This window comes from Oncorhynchus gorbuscha, linkage group LG11 (genome assembly GCF_021184085.1).
Source record: "Oncorhynchus gorbuscha isolate QuinsamMale2020 ecotype Even-year linkage group LG11, OgorEven_v1.0, whole genome shotgun sequence".
NCBI classification, from domain to species: Eukaryota; Metazoa; Chordata; class Actinopteri; order Salmoniformes; family Salmonidae; genus Oncorhynchus; species Oncorhynchus gorbuscha.
In genome coordinates, this window is record NC_060183.1 from 26243606 (window position 1) to 26261033 (window position 17428).

Sequence of the window (17428 nt, forward strand, 5' to 3'; positions counted from 1 at the left end):
TTCCGAGTAAGATCACATGCTCCCTACCTCTCCTCCCTCCAGGGCTTTGATGAAGGCACAGCTTTCATTGGAGCAGGAGCGCACCGTCTCTGTCCGGCCCTCCCGAAACAGACGGGTCATGGAGGCCTCGTAGGTCAGACAGAACATGCCCCTGTCCTGAGAGGGGAGTGGGGGAGAAGGATGGGGTTAGAGATTGTAAGGAGGGAACAGAATTGATCATGTTTGAGCAATGATCCTGACGTTTTGGGGGGTTTTGTTTTGTGCTTATTTACTTTGGTTTACATCCCATGTTAAATTTGATTGACTGATTGTTGCTACATTGAAGCCGTACTAAGCTACATAGTGTATGGGTCAACCCCCCACAAAAAAATTAAACAAGTGTGTGTGTAGGTGTATAAATGTTCCTGTCTGCTTTGAGCTGTCCCCTCACCCTGTAGTAGGCCAGCTGAAGGGCCAGCTGGATGTAGGCGTCAGGACTGATGCGGCACTTCTTGATCACGCCCTTGCCAAAGTCCCGGAAAGAGAAGACGTGGAAGTCCACATCATCGGCCAGCGCCTGGGCCACCGCCAGAGACTGGGAAATCTGCTCCTGACACTGGGACAAAGAGAGGAGGGGAAAAGGCAACACTGGATCTTAAGACCACTGGGTGTCAGAAGAGTTTAGCGCAAGGCCATTGAGATGTACATGTATATACACTGATGGGAAGATCACTTGTGTTCTCATTGGAATTACACATTCGTCTTGTGCATGCTTGACGCGTTATGAAATGAACGATTAAAAACATGGGTATTACAATGTCCAGAAAATATTCCTATAGGCAATGAGAGATTTTCAAATGAGGTGAATGGATAATTAAATGAAGAGAACAGATAACTCAAATAATAGACAGATAAATGGATGGATGAATAAATGAAAGAAAGATGGATGGGTGGTTCACCTCCGGGGTGATGTCCCAGCTCAGTCTCTGAGGTCGGGGTAGAGAGGCATCCACCTCTCCCTTACAATGGCCCTCTTCATTGTACCCCAGCTGGAAACTGTCTGTTGCCAACACATACTGAAAACAGACAGACAATTTGCTGAGAAAAATACATGAATTCACTTATTTACTCAGTACAGGTTATTTATATACAGTGGGGCAAAAAAGTATTTAGTTTGCCACCAATTGTGCAAGTTCTCCCACTTGTAATTTTCATCATAGGTACACTTCAACTATGTCAGACAAAATGAGAATAAAGAAATCCAGAAAATCACATTGTAGGATTTTTAATGAATTTATTTGCAAATTATGGTGGAAAATAAGTATTTGGTCACCTACAAACAAGCAAGATTTCTGGCTCTCACAGACCTATAACTTCTTCTTTAAGAGGCTCCTCTGTCCTCCACTTGTTACCTGTTTTAATGGCACCTGTTTGAACCTGTTATCAGTATAAAAGACACCTGTCCACAACCTCAAACAATCACACTCCAAACTCCACTATGGCCAAGACCAAAGAGCTGTCAAAGGACACCAGAAACAAAATTGTAGACCTGCACCAGGCTGGGAAGACTGAATCTGCAATAGGTAAGCAGCTTGGTTTGAAGAAGTCAACTGTGGGAGCAATTATTAGGAAATGGAAGACATACAAGTCCACTGATAATCTCCCTCGATCTGGGGCTCCACGCAAAATCTCACCCTGTGGGGTCAAAATGATCACAAGAACGGTGAGCAAAAATCCCAGAATCACACGGGGGGACCTAGTGAATGACCTGTAGAGAGCTGGGACCAAAGTAACAAAGCCTACCATCAGTAACACACTACGCCGCCAGGGACTCAAATCCTGCAGTGCCAGACGTGTCCCCCTGCTTAAGCCAGTACATGTCTAGGCCCATCTGAAGTTTGCTAGAGAGCATTTGGATGATCCAGAAGAAGATTGGGAGAATGTCATATGGTCAGATGAAACCAAATTATAACTTTTTGGTAAAAACTCAACTCGTCGCGTTTGGAGGACAAAGAATGCTGAGTTGCATCCAAAGAACACCATACCTACTGTGAAGCATGGGGGTGGAAACATCATGCTTTGGGGCTGTTTTTCTGCAAAGGGACCAGGACGACTGATCCGTGTAAAGGAAAGAATGAATGGGGTCATGTATCGTGAGATTTTGGAGTGAAAACCTACTTCCATCAGCAAGGGCATTGAAGATGAAACGTGGCTGGGTCTTTCAGCATGACCCCAATGATCCCAAACACACCACCCGGGCAACGAAGGAGTGGCTTCGTAAGAAGCATTTCAAGGTCCTGGAGTGGCCGAGCCAGTCTCCAGATCTCAACCCCATAGAAAATCTTTGAAGGGAGTTGAAAGTCCGTGTTACCCGGGAGCAGCCCCAAAACATCACTGCTCTAGAGGAGATGCATGGAGGAATGGGCCAAAATACCAGCAACAGTGTGTGAAAACCTTGTGAAGACTTACAGAAAACATTTGACCTCTGTTATATACCCTTTGTTGGCAATGACAAAGTATTGAGATAATCTTTTGTTATTGACCAAATACTTATTTTCCACCATAATTTGCAAATAAATCCTACAATGTGATTTTCTGGATTTTTTTCTCTCATTTTGTCTGTTTCCCTCTAATCAGGGACTGATTTAGACCTGGGACACCAGGTGTGTGCAATTAATTATCAGGTAAAACAGAAAACCAGCAGGCTCTGGACCTCGTAGAGTAAGACTTGAGTACCCCTGGTATATACATTGTACAAACATTTGGAATATATTTATACATAAAAAAATATTTCCCTAAGAGGTCTGCTAATTTTTCTGTATATTCATATATTTATAGTTATACAGTGCATTCGGAAAGTATTCAGACCCCTTAACTTTTTCCACGTTGTTACATTACAGCCTTATTCTGAAATGGATTAAATCAAGTTTTTCCTGAGCAATCTACACACAATATCCAATAATGACAAAGCAATAACAGGCTAAACATTTTTTGCAAATGTATTAAAAATAAAAATAAACATACCTTATTTACTTAAGTATTAAGACCCTTTGCTATGAGACTCGACATTGACCTCAGGTGCATCCTGTTTCCATTGATCATCCTTGAGATGTTTCTACAAGTTAATTGGAGTCTGCCTGTGGTAAATTCAATTGAATGGACATGATTTGGAAAGGCACACACCTGTCCATATAAGGTCCCACAGTTGACAGTGCATGTCAGAGCAACAACAAGCCACGAGGTCGAAGGAAATGTCTGTAGAGCACCGAGACAGGATTGTGTTGAGGCACAAATCTGGGGAAGGGTCCCAAAACATTTCTGCAACATTGAAGGTCCCAAAAACATCACTCTTAAATGGAACAAGTTTGGAACCACTAAGACGCCTCCTGGAGCTGGCCGCCCTGCTAAAATGAGCAGTCGGGGAAGGGCCTTGGTCAGTGAGGTGACCAAGAATTCGATGGTCACTCTGACAGAGCTCCAGAGTTCCTCTGTGGAGATGTGAGAAACATCCAAAAGGACAACCAGCACTCCACCAATCAGGTCTATATGGTAGAGTGGCAAGCATGAAGCCAATCCTCAGTAAAAGGCACATGACAGCCCGCTTGGAGTATGCCAAAAGGCGCCTAAAGACTCTCAGACCATGAGAAACAAGATTCTCTGGTCTGTTGAAACCAAGATTTAACTCTTTGGCCTGAATGCCAAGCGCCACGTTTGGAGGAAACCTGGCACCATCCGTACAGTGAAGCATGGTGGTGGCGTCATCATGCTGTGAGGATGTTTTTCAGCGGCAGGGACTGGGAGACTAATCAGGATGGAGGCAAAGATGAACTGAGCAAAGGCACAGAGAGATCCTTGATAAAAAATCTGCTCCAGAGCGCTCAGGACCTCAGACTGGGTCGAAGGTTCATCTTCCAACAGGAAAATGACCCTAAGCACACAACCAAGACAACGCAAGAGTGGCTTCGGGACAAGTCTCTGAATGTCCTTGAGTGGTCCAGCCAGAGCCCGGACTTGAAACCGATCGAACATCTCTGGAGAGACTTTAAAATAGCTGTGCAGCAACGCTCCCCATTCAACCTGACAGAGCTTGAGAGGATCTGCAGAGAAGAATGAGTGAAACTCCCCAAATACAAGTTTGTAGAGTCCCACCCAAAAAGACTCTATGCTGTAATTGCTGCCAAAGGAGCTTCAACAAAGTACTGAGTAAAGGGTCTGAATACTTACGTAAATGTGATATTTTACTTTTTTATGTGTAATAAATTGGCACATTTTCTAAAAACCTGTTTTTGCTTTGTCGTTATGGGGTATTTCGTGTACATTGCGGACAGGGAAAAAAATATTGAATCAATTTTAGAATAAGGCTATAACGTAACAAAATGTGGAAAAAGACAAGGGGGTCTGAATACTTTCCAAAGGCACTGTATGTTATGTCTTACCTCCCATAAGTGTGCTACCACCGGTGCATCGGCCCATGAGTGCTCAGCATTCAGACCGATCTTCCCGTTTTTATAGATCACAACGGAGAATGACTTGTCAAACCACCTGGCAAAAAGAAACGACAGTGTGCACAACTTTGATAACCGGCGCCAACTCCGACAAGGGTAGAACCATGGGAGTGATTGAGGAGGATAGACCTTATTTCATTGGGGTATTAAAGGAAAATAATTAATGAAACAGGCTTTGTGGCAAGTGTGCCCTCTATCCATCTCTATGGTTGGAAATAAGCTTTATTTTTTAAAAAGGTAACTATGTCGTGACAACCATTAGTCTGGATGACTTACCTGTCGTAACACTTCCCGTGGAGCAGGGACTTCGCGTAACGGTCCAGACTAGCAGCTGGGTCTTCTCCCATCATGCCTTGCTCGTCATCGTCCAAGGTCACAAAGAACGCTGCTTTCTCGATGCAGTCGAGTGACCGCTTGTTCAAGCCCAAGCTGAAGTATTCCTTCCTGGCCTTGGCCCAGGGAATTCTGAGAAACAAAATGTATTGCTTAGGAGGACAGGTACAGCCAGGCACACAGACCTGGGTCATGTTCAGTAGGTGGAAAACATTTCTAGACGGAGTGAAACGGAGAGGTACTACCAGAACACAGATTTGTCATTTTCCGGTTTTGCTACAGTGTTCCCAACTGAACACAACCCATATATTTTCCATTGGAGATTTTTTTGAGCCCCTGCTATCAATCAGATGACTGTATATTTTTACCAAAACATCCATGACTCACCTGTCTCCAGCTGTCAGGGCCCCGAGCTTCTCCTCTCCCGGGGAGGGGGGCGACGGGTCATCCAGGATCCTCTGGAGCTGTGACTCGATCTCACGTGGTGACAGCGGCCGGCTAGACGAGTACATCCTCAGACGGAAGTAGCGCCCCCGGTGGTACACCGCCACATAGTCACTGTCCTGCCAGTGCTGCACCGTGTCTACACAACAGAAAGAGGGAGAGAGAGAGGGGAGAGAGACAGAAAGAGGGAGAGAGAGAGAGAGTTAAATATGGTACAGATGCCTTGGAGCAGATGGACAGGGGCAGAGGGGGCAGAAAGGGAGGGAGACTGACAGCCTACAGAGGAAGGAGAGGTGACCGACTAGAAACTACAGGACCAGCTGCAGACAAGAGAGTTTTCAACATTACCACCATGTAACCATACTACAGGACCTATATTGATATCAGTAATGCCAATGTCAAAAGCGCCACTTGCCCACAGTGTTTTCTGGCTGGAAAATAAGATTGACGACATGCGAAACAAAATTGCCAGAGTAGGGGACATGTCAACATTTTATAGTCATGACAAAGCAATGATACAGGTCTCAAATGCTGGTCATTGGAGGGTGCTTACATCTGCAAGTTCTTAAAGTAGTTTTAGCTCAAATCAATAGAAAGATTTGGTTTCAGAGTGTGTATTTAGCGAAGGGAAATTAAGTGGTACCAAACCGTTCAGTAGCAAATAATTCCCACCATGAATTAAAGTCCCTAAAATCAGCTTTAAATTACAGTACCAGTCAACACTTGACACACCTACTCATTCAAGGGTTATTTTTACTATTTTCTACATTGTAGGATAATAGTGAAGACATCAAAACTCTGAAATAACACATATGAAATCATGTAGTAACCAACAAAGTGTGAAACAAATCAAAATATAATTTAGATTTTAGATTCTTCAAAGTAACCAGCCTTTGCCTTGATGAAAAATTGCATTCTCTCAACCAGCTTCATGAGGTAGTCACCTGGAATGCATTTCAATTAACAGGTGTGCCTTGTCAAAAGTTTATTTGTGGAATTTATTTCCTTCTTAATGCGTTTGAGCCAATCAAGTGTGTTGTGACAAGGTAGGGGCGGTATACAGAAGACAGCCCTATTTAGTAAAAGACAAAGTCCATGGTCTATGATGAAACTGGCTCTCATGAAGACCGCCACAGGAAAGGAAGACCCAGAGTTACCTCTGCTGCAGAGGATAAGTTCAGTAGAGTTACCCACCTCAGCGAATCGGCAATTAACTGCACCTCAGATAGCAGCCCAAATAAATGCTTCACAGAGTTCAAGTAACAGACACATCTCAACATCAACTGAGTGAATCAGGCCTTGATGGTTGAATTGCTGCAAAGAAACCACTACTAAAGGACATCAATAATAAGAAGAGACTTGCTTGGGCCAAGAAACACGAGCAATAGACAGACCGGTGGAAATCTGTCCTTTGGTCTGATGAGTCCAAATTTGAGATTGTTGGTTACACAGCTGTGTCTTTGTGAGACGCAGAGCAGGTGAACGGATGATCTCCGCAGGAGGAGGTGTGATGGTGCTTTGCTGGTGACAATTTTAGTGATTTATTTAGAATTCAAGGCACACTTAACCAACACGGCCACCACAGCATTCTGCAGCGATACACCAGCCCATCTGGCTTGCACTTAGTGGGACTATCATTTGTTTTTCAACAGGACAATGACCCAAAATACACCTCCAGCCTGTGTAACGGTTATTTGACCAAGAAGACGAGTGATGAAGTGCTGCATCAGATGACCTGGCCTCCACAATCACCAGACCTCAAACCATTTGAGATGGTTTGGGATGAGTTGGACCACAGAGTGAAGGAAAAACAGCCAACAAGTGCTCAGCATATATGGGAACTCCTTCAAGACTGTTGGAAAAGCATTCCAGGTGACTACCTCGTGAAGCTGATTGAGAGAATGCCAAGAGTGTGCAAAGCTGTCATCAAGGCAAAGGGTGGCTACTTTGAAGAATCTAAAATCTAAACTAAATTATGATTTATTTAACACTTTTTTGGTTACTACATGATTCCATATGTGTTAATTCATAGTTTTGATGTCTTCACTTCTATTCTACAATGTAGAAAAGAGTAAAAATAAAGAAAAACCATTGAATGAGTAGGTGTGTCCAAACTTTTGACTGGTACTGTATATCCAAGTGATTTGTTGATAACTTTTAAAATGTTTCACTACAACAAATTGGGGAGTAATTCCTAGTGAAGAACGCTATAATAAAAACAGGCTATATATTGTAATTGTCAACATAAACCAAGCAGGTGAGGGAATTATAAAATACTGGACCGATTTATAAAACAAGGGCTCCTGTTTGTAATCGGGCAAGGGCGTGGTGGTCACCGCGGGGACTTTGCAGAGGGATGTCACAACACATGGGAGATACAAGGACAGGGATACTACGTGTGTCCCAAATGGCACCTTGTTCCCCGTGGACCCTGGTCAAAAGTGGCGCACTATATAGGGAAAAGGGTGCCATAGGAGACGCATCCTACATGTATTGAGGAAGTGTTAATACCTGTGATCGTCCCGGGGGATTCGACAAGAGTCAAACATCCTCTCAAACTGATAGGAACAGCAAGGGACCGAAGACATCAACAACCACTGAGCGATAGAGGAACCGGGGGGGGGGGAAAAAAAAAAAGAAATATGGGGGAGGATAGAGGAGAGGACACAATGGGACGACAGACGAAAAAAAACAAGGGACCAAGTGAAAGGGGAAAGAGGAGGAACAACAGAACAGGTGGGAATAGTGAAAAGGAAAGAGGTGAACGAAAACAAATATAAAGTGGATAGATACAAGAGAAGTCCGTTAGAGGCAAGCCTTTTCCAGAGTGACGGCACAGACAACAGACTAGGAAACAGGACGGATGAGAGACGGTGAAAGATGACAAGAGCAGTTTTGTGGCGGATATTTTGTGACTGTGTGAAGTACAAACACCCCTCTCTTCACGAAATGGACAGTGAGACCATATACACATTACTGCAAATGTCCAGTCAGTGCTGGTACAGTATGGCAACCCTCTCCAAATAACCATTCCTCCATGACGAAAGGGGGGGCTTTAGTAAAAAAGTTTGGAAAGCACCGTCTTATTTGAATGGCTACTGATATTTACTGCACATTTGTATGGTAAAACCTATAGATCTGTGTTAATGTGTGCTTTGAACGCGAGGCATGTATTGTATTGTCCTTTGTACATTTAGGTACTGTGTTCAGAAGTGTGTATTGATGTAGATGACTCTACATGTGTGTTTACCGGTCTCCTCTCCAGGAGTGCGTGTGGTGTTGAACATCCTCTCACACTGAGCTGCACACAGAGGAATGACAGTGCCTGGAACACGACTCTGGGGAGGAACAGGAGGAGAGGGGAGAGGGGGGGAGAGCAAGAGAGAGTTCAGAGAGCGAGAGTTCAGACCAGGGAGCGAGCGAGCGAGCGTTCAGACCAGGGAGCGAGCGAGCGTTCAGACCAGGGAGCGAGCGAGAGTTCAGACCAGGGAGCGAGCGAGAGTTCAGACCAGGGAGCGAGCGAGAGTTCAGACCAGGGAGCGAGCGAGAGTTCAGACCAGGGAGTTCAGACCAGGGAGCGAGCGAGCGAGAGTTCAGACCAGGGAGGAGCGAGCGAGAGTTCAGACCAGGGAGCGAGCGAGCGAGAGTTCAGACCAGGGAGCGAGCGAGCGAGAGTTCAGACCAGGGAGCGAGCGAGCGAGAGTTCAGACCAGGGAGCGAGCGAGCGAGAGTTCAGACCAGGGAGCGAGCGAGCGAGAGTTCAGACCAGGGAGCGAGCGAGCGAGAGTTCAGACCAGGGAGCGAGCGAGCGAGAGTTCAGACCAGGGAGCGAGCGAGCGAGAGTTCAGACCAGGGAGCGAGCGAGCGAGAGTTCAGACCAGGGAGCGAGCGAGCGAGAGTTCAGACCAGGGAGCGAGCGAGCGAGAGTTCAGACCAGGGAGCGAGCGAGCGAGAGTTCAGACCAGCGGAGCGAGAGTTCAGACCAGGGAGCGAGCGAGCGTTCAGACCGAGCGAGTTCAGACCAGGGAGCAGGGAGCGAGCGTTCAGACCAGGGAGCGAGCGAGCGAGAGTTCAGACCAGGGAGCGAGCGAGCGAGAGTTCAGACCAGGGAGCGAGCGAGCGAGAGTTCAGACCAGGGAGCGAGCGAGCGAGAGTTCAGACCAGGGAGCAGCGAGGACCAGGGAGCGAGCGAGCGAGAGTTCAGACCAGGGAGCGAGCGAGCGAGAGTTCAGGGAGCGAGCGAGCGAGAGTTCAGACCAGGGAGCGAGCGAGCGAGAGTTCAGACCAGGGAGCGAGCGAGCGAGAGTTCAGACCAGGGAGCGAGCGAGCGAGCGTTCAGACCAGGGAGCGAGCGAGAGTTCAGACCAGGGAGCGAGGAGTTCAGCAGGGAGCGAGCGAGAGTTCAGACCAGGGAGCGAGCGAGAGTTCAGACCAGGGAGCGAGCGAGCGAGCGTTCAGACCAGGGAGCGAGGAGTTCAGACCAGGGAGCGAGCGAGAGTTCAGACCAGCGAGCGAGTTCAGCGAGCGAGCGATAGTTCAGACCAGGGAGCGAGCGAGCGAGCGAGAGTTCAGACCAGGGAGCGAGCGAGCGGAGAGTTCAGACCAGGGAGCGAGCGAGCGAGAGAGTTCAGACCAGGGAGCGAGCGAGCGAACGAGAGTTCAGACCAGGGAGGGAGCGAGCGAGCGAGAGTTCAGACCAGGGAGGGAGCGAGCGAGCAAGAGTTCAGACCAGGGAGGGAGCGAGCGAGCGAGAGTTCAGACCAGGGAGGGAGCGAGCGAGCGAGAGTTCAGACCAGGGAGGGAGCGAGCGAGCGAGAGTTCAGACCAGGGAGGAGCGAGCGAGCGAGAGTTCAGACCAGGGAGCGAGCGAGCGAGAGTTCAGACCAGGGAGCGAGCGAGCGAGAGTTCAGACCAGGGAGCGAGCGAGCGAGCGTTCAGACCAGGGAGCGAGCGAGCGAGCGAGAGTTCAGACCAGGGAGCGAGCGAGCGAGCGAGAGTTCAGACCAGGGAGCGAGCGAGCGAGCGTTCAGACCAGGGAGCGAGAGAGCGAGCGTTCAGACCAGGGAGCGAGAGAGCGAGCGTTCAGACCAGGGAGCGAGAGAGAGTTCAGACCAGGGAGCAAGAGAGAGTTCAGACCAGGGAGCAAGAGAGAGTTCAGACCAGGGAGCGAGAGAGAGTTCAGACCAGGGAGCGAGAGAGAGCGAGAGTTCAGACCAGAGGGAGAAGGACAGGAAAAGAAAAGAGAGAGAAAGGCCAAGGGAAGGTACAGAGTGTGGGGGTAGGGAGGAGAGATGGGGATGGTATGAGACCATGAGAGGGAATGGGTTTCAAACAAACTGGAAAATTAAACCAAAGGACACTTCAAACCTCTACACACAGAAGGAGCTAAAAAAAACTGAATGGATGGATTGATGCAGTTTACACACATGAACATGGTCAGTCCACACCAGCACACACTCAACATGTCACAGACAAACACACACGGAATGAGTTCATATTCAACACATCTCCTATTTCGGTACGTATTTGAAAGGAAATCGCAATAAAAACACCTCATTATGAAAACATGTCAACACCTTGGTACGGGCCCCTGCTCATATGTAAAATGAGTTCAGAGGACTCGTTGATTAGGGGTGTGCAAACATGGCCATACTCGCATTCGTAATCTAATCCAGAGGTTGTCAGTTGATAGTCAGAACAGAAGAAACTGAAGTGTTTTAATATGCCTAAATAGATGTTGGCAAAATACCTCCCTGCACGTTCTCACTGCAAAGAAAACCCCTGCAGATTAGGAGCAGATGTGCGCGTGTCCTCAAGCTTGCGGCCACTCAGTCGGAATGGGCACCAACGTTTCATATTTCCCCTACCCTTGCCCATCTGGTTAGATATTATGTACATTGATAGCTTGATAGCAAGTGCCCTTCGCCATGGGATTTATCATAGTAGCGGGCCGCAGCAATCTAAATGATCAGACCGAAAACATGCGAGGAAAACATCGGGTGAAATTATGAAGCGAGTGGGCGGAGGAATACAGCTTCATTCTATCCAATCAGAGCAGCAGGATCAACATACAGCCCGCCCTTATCTTTACAGACAGGGAAACTAGCCCGTTGTTATTTGGACCACGCACGTGACTGACTGACATGAGAAATATGCTTGCGGAAACTCAAAATATATTCTGATTACGGATATTTTAAAAAATATATATAAAAATACTCTGATCATAATCGTAACCAGAAAAGTGCCCATATCCGTTGCGATACCTCTTTTGTCCGACTACTCGGCACACCCCTAGTTTTGATGTCAAATAAAGCTTTCTGATTGGTGCACCAAACCTATCGCGATCACACAGCAGCCATCGAGGCAGTACTTTCATGAATTATACATGGTATTCACTGAACAATGCATGATGTTCAAAGGCCAATGGTATTTTCATGCATAGGGCTCAGGGTTTTTCATTGGGTATCAAAATGGATGAAAACAGACAGAAATAGGGAGGGCTATCTGGACTTCACAAAAAAGAAATATATATATATATTATAAAACGGTTTAAAACTTTTTTCATTGCGTGCCCTAATGAATATGGCCCAGGTTAAACTTCAGCCCCTATCACATGCTAATGGTGGAGGTTGACCGGTTGTTGAACTCACAGGCTTGAGCTCCTCTCTGTTGAGTTTCCTGCGGTACATGAGGAAGGCATGAAGGGTGTTGCCTGCTCTGGCAGCCTGGATGGGGGTGGGCGTCACATACAAGAAGTCCTGGGGAGAGAGAGTGCGTATGAGAGAGGGAAGAGGTGCCATTTTGACAACGCAGATCAGCATTGCTAAGTGGCAAACCAGAGAATACTATTAGTATGTGAAACGCCTTCCCCTTTTCCACGAAAGGTAGGCAATGATTTATTTGAGAGCATTTCAAGTTTATCAAGTGCTTTTGGACTGTAGGGCCGCTGTTATGCTTCCAAAATGTCACCCATAGAGAAATAGATATGTTGTTTAACCTTTCCATTCGCAAGTTCCAAATATCTCTAACGGTCACCCCCAGCGCAAGTTGTTTTATGCACGTGATGTCAGAATGCACACTCTGTTCCAAAATGGGATTGTTACGCAACAGGACAGTTAACGAGCTGCCTGCTAATTATCTATAGGCTGTGTTTCAACTTGTCAATTTCTAATTATTTTCTAACAAGTTGTATTTTCTAACGACAGTTTGAATTTTGAGGGTTGTTTCGCCTCATTAATTCACATAGAAATAGCCCAGTTCAGTGTTGCAGACAATTTATGATATAGGCTTTACGGAGCCATACAAACATTCCCTCGTCGAGCAGAGCCCTTCCCCATTTCTTCCACACATCAAGTATGCAGACATTTGCGAAGTCTTGCACGAACTGGCACATTTTCTGGCTGGCGCTCGCATTGCCTCCATTGTTGTTTTCCTTCTAAATAAAAACTTTGGACATGTGTGTGTTCCTATCAAATTAAGTGCCTTATTTTCTGTATATCATGTTGTCGTGTCTACTGTAGCATGAAGTATGTAAGTATGGAGCATAATGTTCTACAGTTTTATTCACATGTTTTCAAGTACTGGTGACAAATAATGCATTATGATAATTGCATAGATTGTAATGGACACCACTGATGTTGTACTGAAGGTTGTACTGATTATAATGAGCTAATGCTAAGCTATTTGCCAGCTATGTGTGGCGCCACATTTGTTGACATTATACAATTCATTCTTGGTGTCACGTAAACGTCTGTCAGACCAAAGATGTTATAATGAGGTGAAGGAATGGTTCACTCATCTTTCGGGAACACTTCCGGAAGTGAATGAAGGGAAGTGAATGATCGTAAACTACACACCCCTTCAACATGCATACTGCAAATAGACCAAACTCATCTAGTCTCCTCTTATCATCTTTGGTTGACGCGAAAAACAAACATGGCGGCGCGCACAAACTACCCATCACCGGATTACTTTTCTAGAAAGTGTTTTCCTACATTTTATCAATCAATGTTAAGCTCAGCCGTGATGTGATGAATTATAAATAGTAATCGCTATTAGCTCATTCATATTGTGGTTTCAGTCAGCTGAGGGTTCTCTAAATATGACCGCTTGTGTTACGTCAACATTTCCTCAGTTAGCGCTAGGACAAATGTAGCTTACATTTTCCAGTTTGGATGATTGTGTTATGCTTTTGCTACTTCTGTGAATGTCTGATCATTGCATCCAAAAATAAACTTGGCACATTCAGGACATAACTTTGTAAGGACTGCGTTTGTGCAAAAATAGTTCAGTGAAAAATCAGCGTGGCTAGCTCAAATGCTGACTGTTGCATCAATCGAAAATGGACCTTCTAAATAAACGTTCTAATCAAACCGGTTTGAGCGTATGATCCAGGGACCCCTGTAGAATGATCACACCCATTTGTTGGGTTAAAGGTTAAATGGACCAAACCGCGGTCATCGTTCAAGTAGAATAGGGAATCATGTTTGCTCTATTTGTTACATTTCTACCCGCAACGTTGTGAACGTTTCACCTAACTGAACACACCCCCGCTATTAGGAGACAGAACATGGGGAGTAGTCGATGATTTGTTGATGCGTACCATGCCGTAGTAGTTGCTGTTGACCATGATAGGGCTCCGTCCTCTCAGGTAGATGTACTCCTCCCACCAGTCGCTCACCTAAAAGGGAACAACACACCCCCAGGGTCGTGTTCAGTCGACACAAAATGGACAACGGTAAGGTAGGTACCATCTGAAGTTGTCCCAATAAAAAATGGTTGTTTTCTTGATCCGTGACAAAATGTTTTGTTACAAAGTGCCCCAATGAATACACCCCATAGAAATCCTCTGTGGCACAACCCTCACACACCCTCAGCACATCCATGACAATGAATAATTCAAAATGGCCTGCGACAAATATCTACATTGTTCATGAGCATTCGACTATTAAAATAGGTCATTTCTACATGTGCATAGCGCCTTTCTTTGCCTCACCTCCTGCTCTCTTAAAGCTCATTGGAGGAGAGGATCCAAGAATCCTCCAATAAGGAAGGCCAGAGGAAGCAAGGATTTGACGGCTCGTTACATTTTTGGACACAGCCACATCCAAAGTCGACATATAAGGGGTTACTTACATAGTTGGAAGCCCAGAGAGCCTTGAGTTTGAGGTACCACTGTAGCCGGTTCCCCAGGCTGCTCTCAAACTGGGTGGCCAGCGACGTCATGCGTTCAAACTCATCAGGGGTCGTCAGCGGCCGCACCGACTCCAGATACTGCAGAGAAACAGAGAGAGAAGAACAAACACACAGAACAATATTCTATTATATACATCATTGTGCAGTAGACACAGAACATTATCCCACATACAACAAAACAGAATACACAGAGGGAATCGAGCTAACGTGTGATAGAGGTACAATGGAGTGTTAGAGGTTCAGTAATACTGAGGGAGAGGCAAAGAGAGGTAGACAGAGAGAGAGAGAGAGAGAGATGTAGAGAGAGAGAGGTGGAGAGAGAGGTGGAGAGAGAGGTGTAGAGAGAGGTGTAGAGAGAGGTGTAGAGAGAGGTGTAGAGAGAGGTGTAGAGAGAGGTGTAGAGAGAGGTGTAGAGAGAGGTGTAGAGAAAGCGAGATGGAGCGAAAGCAAGCGAGCGTAAGGAGAGATAACGGCAACTTCCAACCTGCGTTTGTCTTTGTCTAGCCTCTGCAGAGTCCCCAACAACCGAAAGTTCCGGTTTTCAGGGGAAATGGAAAGAGAGCCTGTGATGCAACTTCCCGCTTTTGGACGTAAACAAAGCGACACTCCATCTTAACTCCTCCTCCACATTTACTGGATTGGTTGAACAGTGCAAAAGAGAACCTCCCCTTTTCTCCTCGTCAAGACCAGTACATAGTGGAGATAGCGTCAGGCCGTTGGGTTAGTCTTTGTCAAGCGTGAATATCTGGCGAGCGGATATGCTGCATCTTCTGTCGAAATGTATTTCCCTGTTGGGACAATATTGAATTGAAGAGCGTCTTACCCTCTTGACCGTGTCTTTGACGGCCGGCACGGGCTGGTTTGGCAGAGAGCCCTGGTAGCTGTAGAGGAGAGGCTGTCTGCCCGAGAAGATCCGCACCAGCGCCTGTAACACACACAAACAAAGTCAGCCCGAGTCCCGGGCGGGGGCTAAATGCAGCTCTCCTACGACCACCTTGAAATACTACAGCTTTTAAATCTTACTAGCAGGGTGATTTTCTTCCCAATCTATCCAATCACTTTTTACACTGATTGCAATGGAGGTAGAAAGATCATTTAGAAACACCCCCCCCTCCCAACAATTTTAGAGGAAAGCTTGAAAGTAAGCATTTCAATGTACGAGGTACACCACCGTATTCTGTGCATTTGACAAATACAATGATGTGATGTTCAATTGTTGACGACTCCCCAGGAGTGGGTACGCGGCAGGAGTCTCTACAGATGCACGGTGTACACACACACACACACACACAGGAGAAGGTAATGAACAAGGGGCGGGGGGGGGGGGGGGGGTATACCGACCACCCAGACTTTGGTGGTGTTGGACATCTTGCCGCGCTGCTCGAACATCCAGCGGTGGTAGGAGAGGAGCTGCTTCAGGCACATGCGCATGGTGAAGATGAGGGAGAACCAGAGCAGCGTGCTGAACAGCACCGCCGACACCACCGTCTGACACTGGGCACTCAGAGACTGACTGGGAGGGGTTCATTCCATTCGAGAATGAAAGAGTGTTAAAGGAGGAGGGGGGGGTGAGAAAGAGAGAGAAGGATTTCAATGATTTGGTGAGAACATCTGAGAAAAGGGGGGAAATATTTTACTTCAATACCCGTCTTTAAGCAATATTCGTAGACTTTGAAGACGGCGGAGTGTCTGTGCACGGTTGGTGACTGGAACTAGCTACCTGACCGGTAGGTGCTCCTGGATCTTGGCGATGAGACCCATGGAGGGGTCGGAGCGCATGTACATGGTGGCCAGGATGGCGATGACCACAAACAGCCAGGAGGAGGGACTGGCCGGGTACACCCCCGTTATCACACCATTCTGTTGGGGAATTAGGGGGAAAAGAGATTGATCATTAAGGCACCCAACAGGAAGAAAACAAACTGAAAAGGGGAGGGACTTCATGGATAACAAAAAAGGTTTTTAAAAAACACTGTAATCATTTTGGTTTTACGTGCCCTAATAAACGACATACGTCACCCATTCAAAACCCAATCACCTTCCCAGCCATGTCAACACGGCATATAATCCAAACGAGAGTATTGGATAATGCTCTTCACAGCTACTACCATGTACCTTGGCCTGGTTTTAAAATGCAAAAGCCCATAATCTCCCCAAGCGTATCTCCTGCACGAGTCACGGGACAGACAGAGATACAGCCAAAGTTAAGACCGGGGGAGAACAGAACAGGGATGAATGCGTGCCGGCATCGAGTTGGGACAAACTCAGCGCGGGTGTGTGTTTACTAATGAGGTCACCCGGAGGGCATGTTTACCGCAAACAGATTAGAGAAAGGTGACGCTGCTGGCTGTTCATATTCCAGCTCTCTACTGTTCAGCAGCACTGACGTTAAATGACACTGTTCAGCAGCACTGTGACGTTAAATGACATATTGTTCAGCAGCACCGTGACGTTAAATGACATACTGTTCAGCAGCACCGTGACGTTAAATGACATACTGTTCAGCAGCACCGTGACGTTAAATGACATACTGTTCAGCAGCACCGTGACGTTAAATGACATACTGTTCAGCAGCACTGTGACGTTAAATGACATACTGTTCAGCAGCACTGTGACGTTAAATGACATACTGTTCAGCAGCACCGTGACGTTAAATGACATACTGTTCAGCAGCACCGTGACGTTAAATGACATACTGTTCAGCAGCACCGTGACGTTAAATGACACTGTTCAGCAGCACTGTGACGTTAAATGACATACTGTTCAGCAGCACTGTGACGTTAAATGACATACTGTTCAGCAGCACCGTGACGTTAAATGACATACTGTTCAGCAGCACCGTGACGTTAAATGACATACTGTTCAGCAGCACTGTGACGTTAAATGACAATGTTCAGCAGCACTGTGACGTTAAATGACACTGTTCAGCAGCACTGTGACGTTAAATGACATACTGTTCAGCAGAGGTCAGG

General features: G+C 46.5%; 1 protein-coding gene across 1 annotated transcript in view; it reads right to left on the bottom strand.

Moving 5' to 3' along the window:
• LOC124048403 (carnitine O-palmitoyltransferase 1, liver isoform-like) overlaps positions 1 to 17428 on the bottom strand; it is a 42289-nt gene that overhangs the window by 3967 nt on the left and 20894 nt on the right. Inside the window, exons 3-15 of the mRNA XM_046369167.1 lie at positions 16177 to 16316; positions 15798 to 15969; positions 15280 to 15381; positions 14397 to 14534; positions 13864 to 13941; positions 11912 to 12019; positions 8512 to 8599; positions 5205 to 5400; positions 4761 to 4949; positions 4416 to 4521; positions 939 to 1055; positions 431 to 595; positions 28 to 156 (exon numbers count right to left, since the gene is read on the bottom strand). Of these exons, the coding sequence (XP_046225123.1) occupies positions 28 to 156; positions 431 to 595; positions 939 to 1055; positions 4416 to 4521; positions 4761 to 4949; positions 5205 to 5400; positions 8512 to 8599; positions 11912 to 12019; positions 13864 to 13941; positions 14397 to 14534; positions 15280 to 15381; positions 15798 to 15969; positions 16177 to 16316 (1728 nt within the window). The remainder of the gene's footprint in view (positions 1 to 27; positions 157 to 430; positions 596 to 938; positions 1056 to 4415; positions 4522 to 4760; positions 4950 to 5204; positions 5401 to 8511; positions 8600 to 11911; positions 12020 to 13863; positions 13942 to 14396; positions 14535 to 15279; positions 15382 to 15797; positions 15970 to 16176; positions 16317 to 17428) is intronic.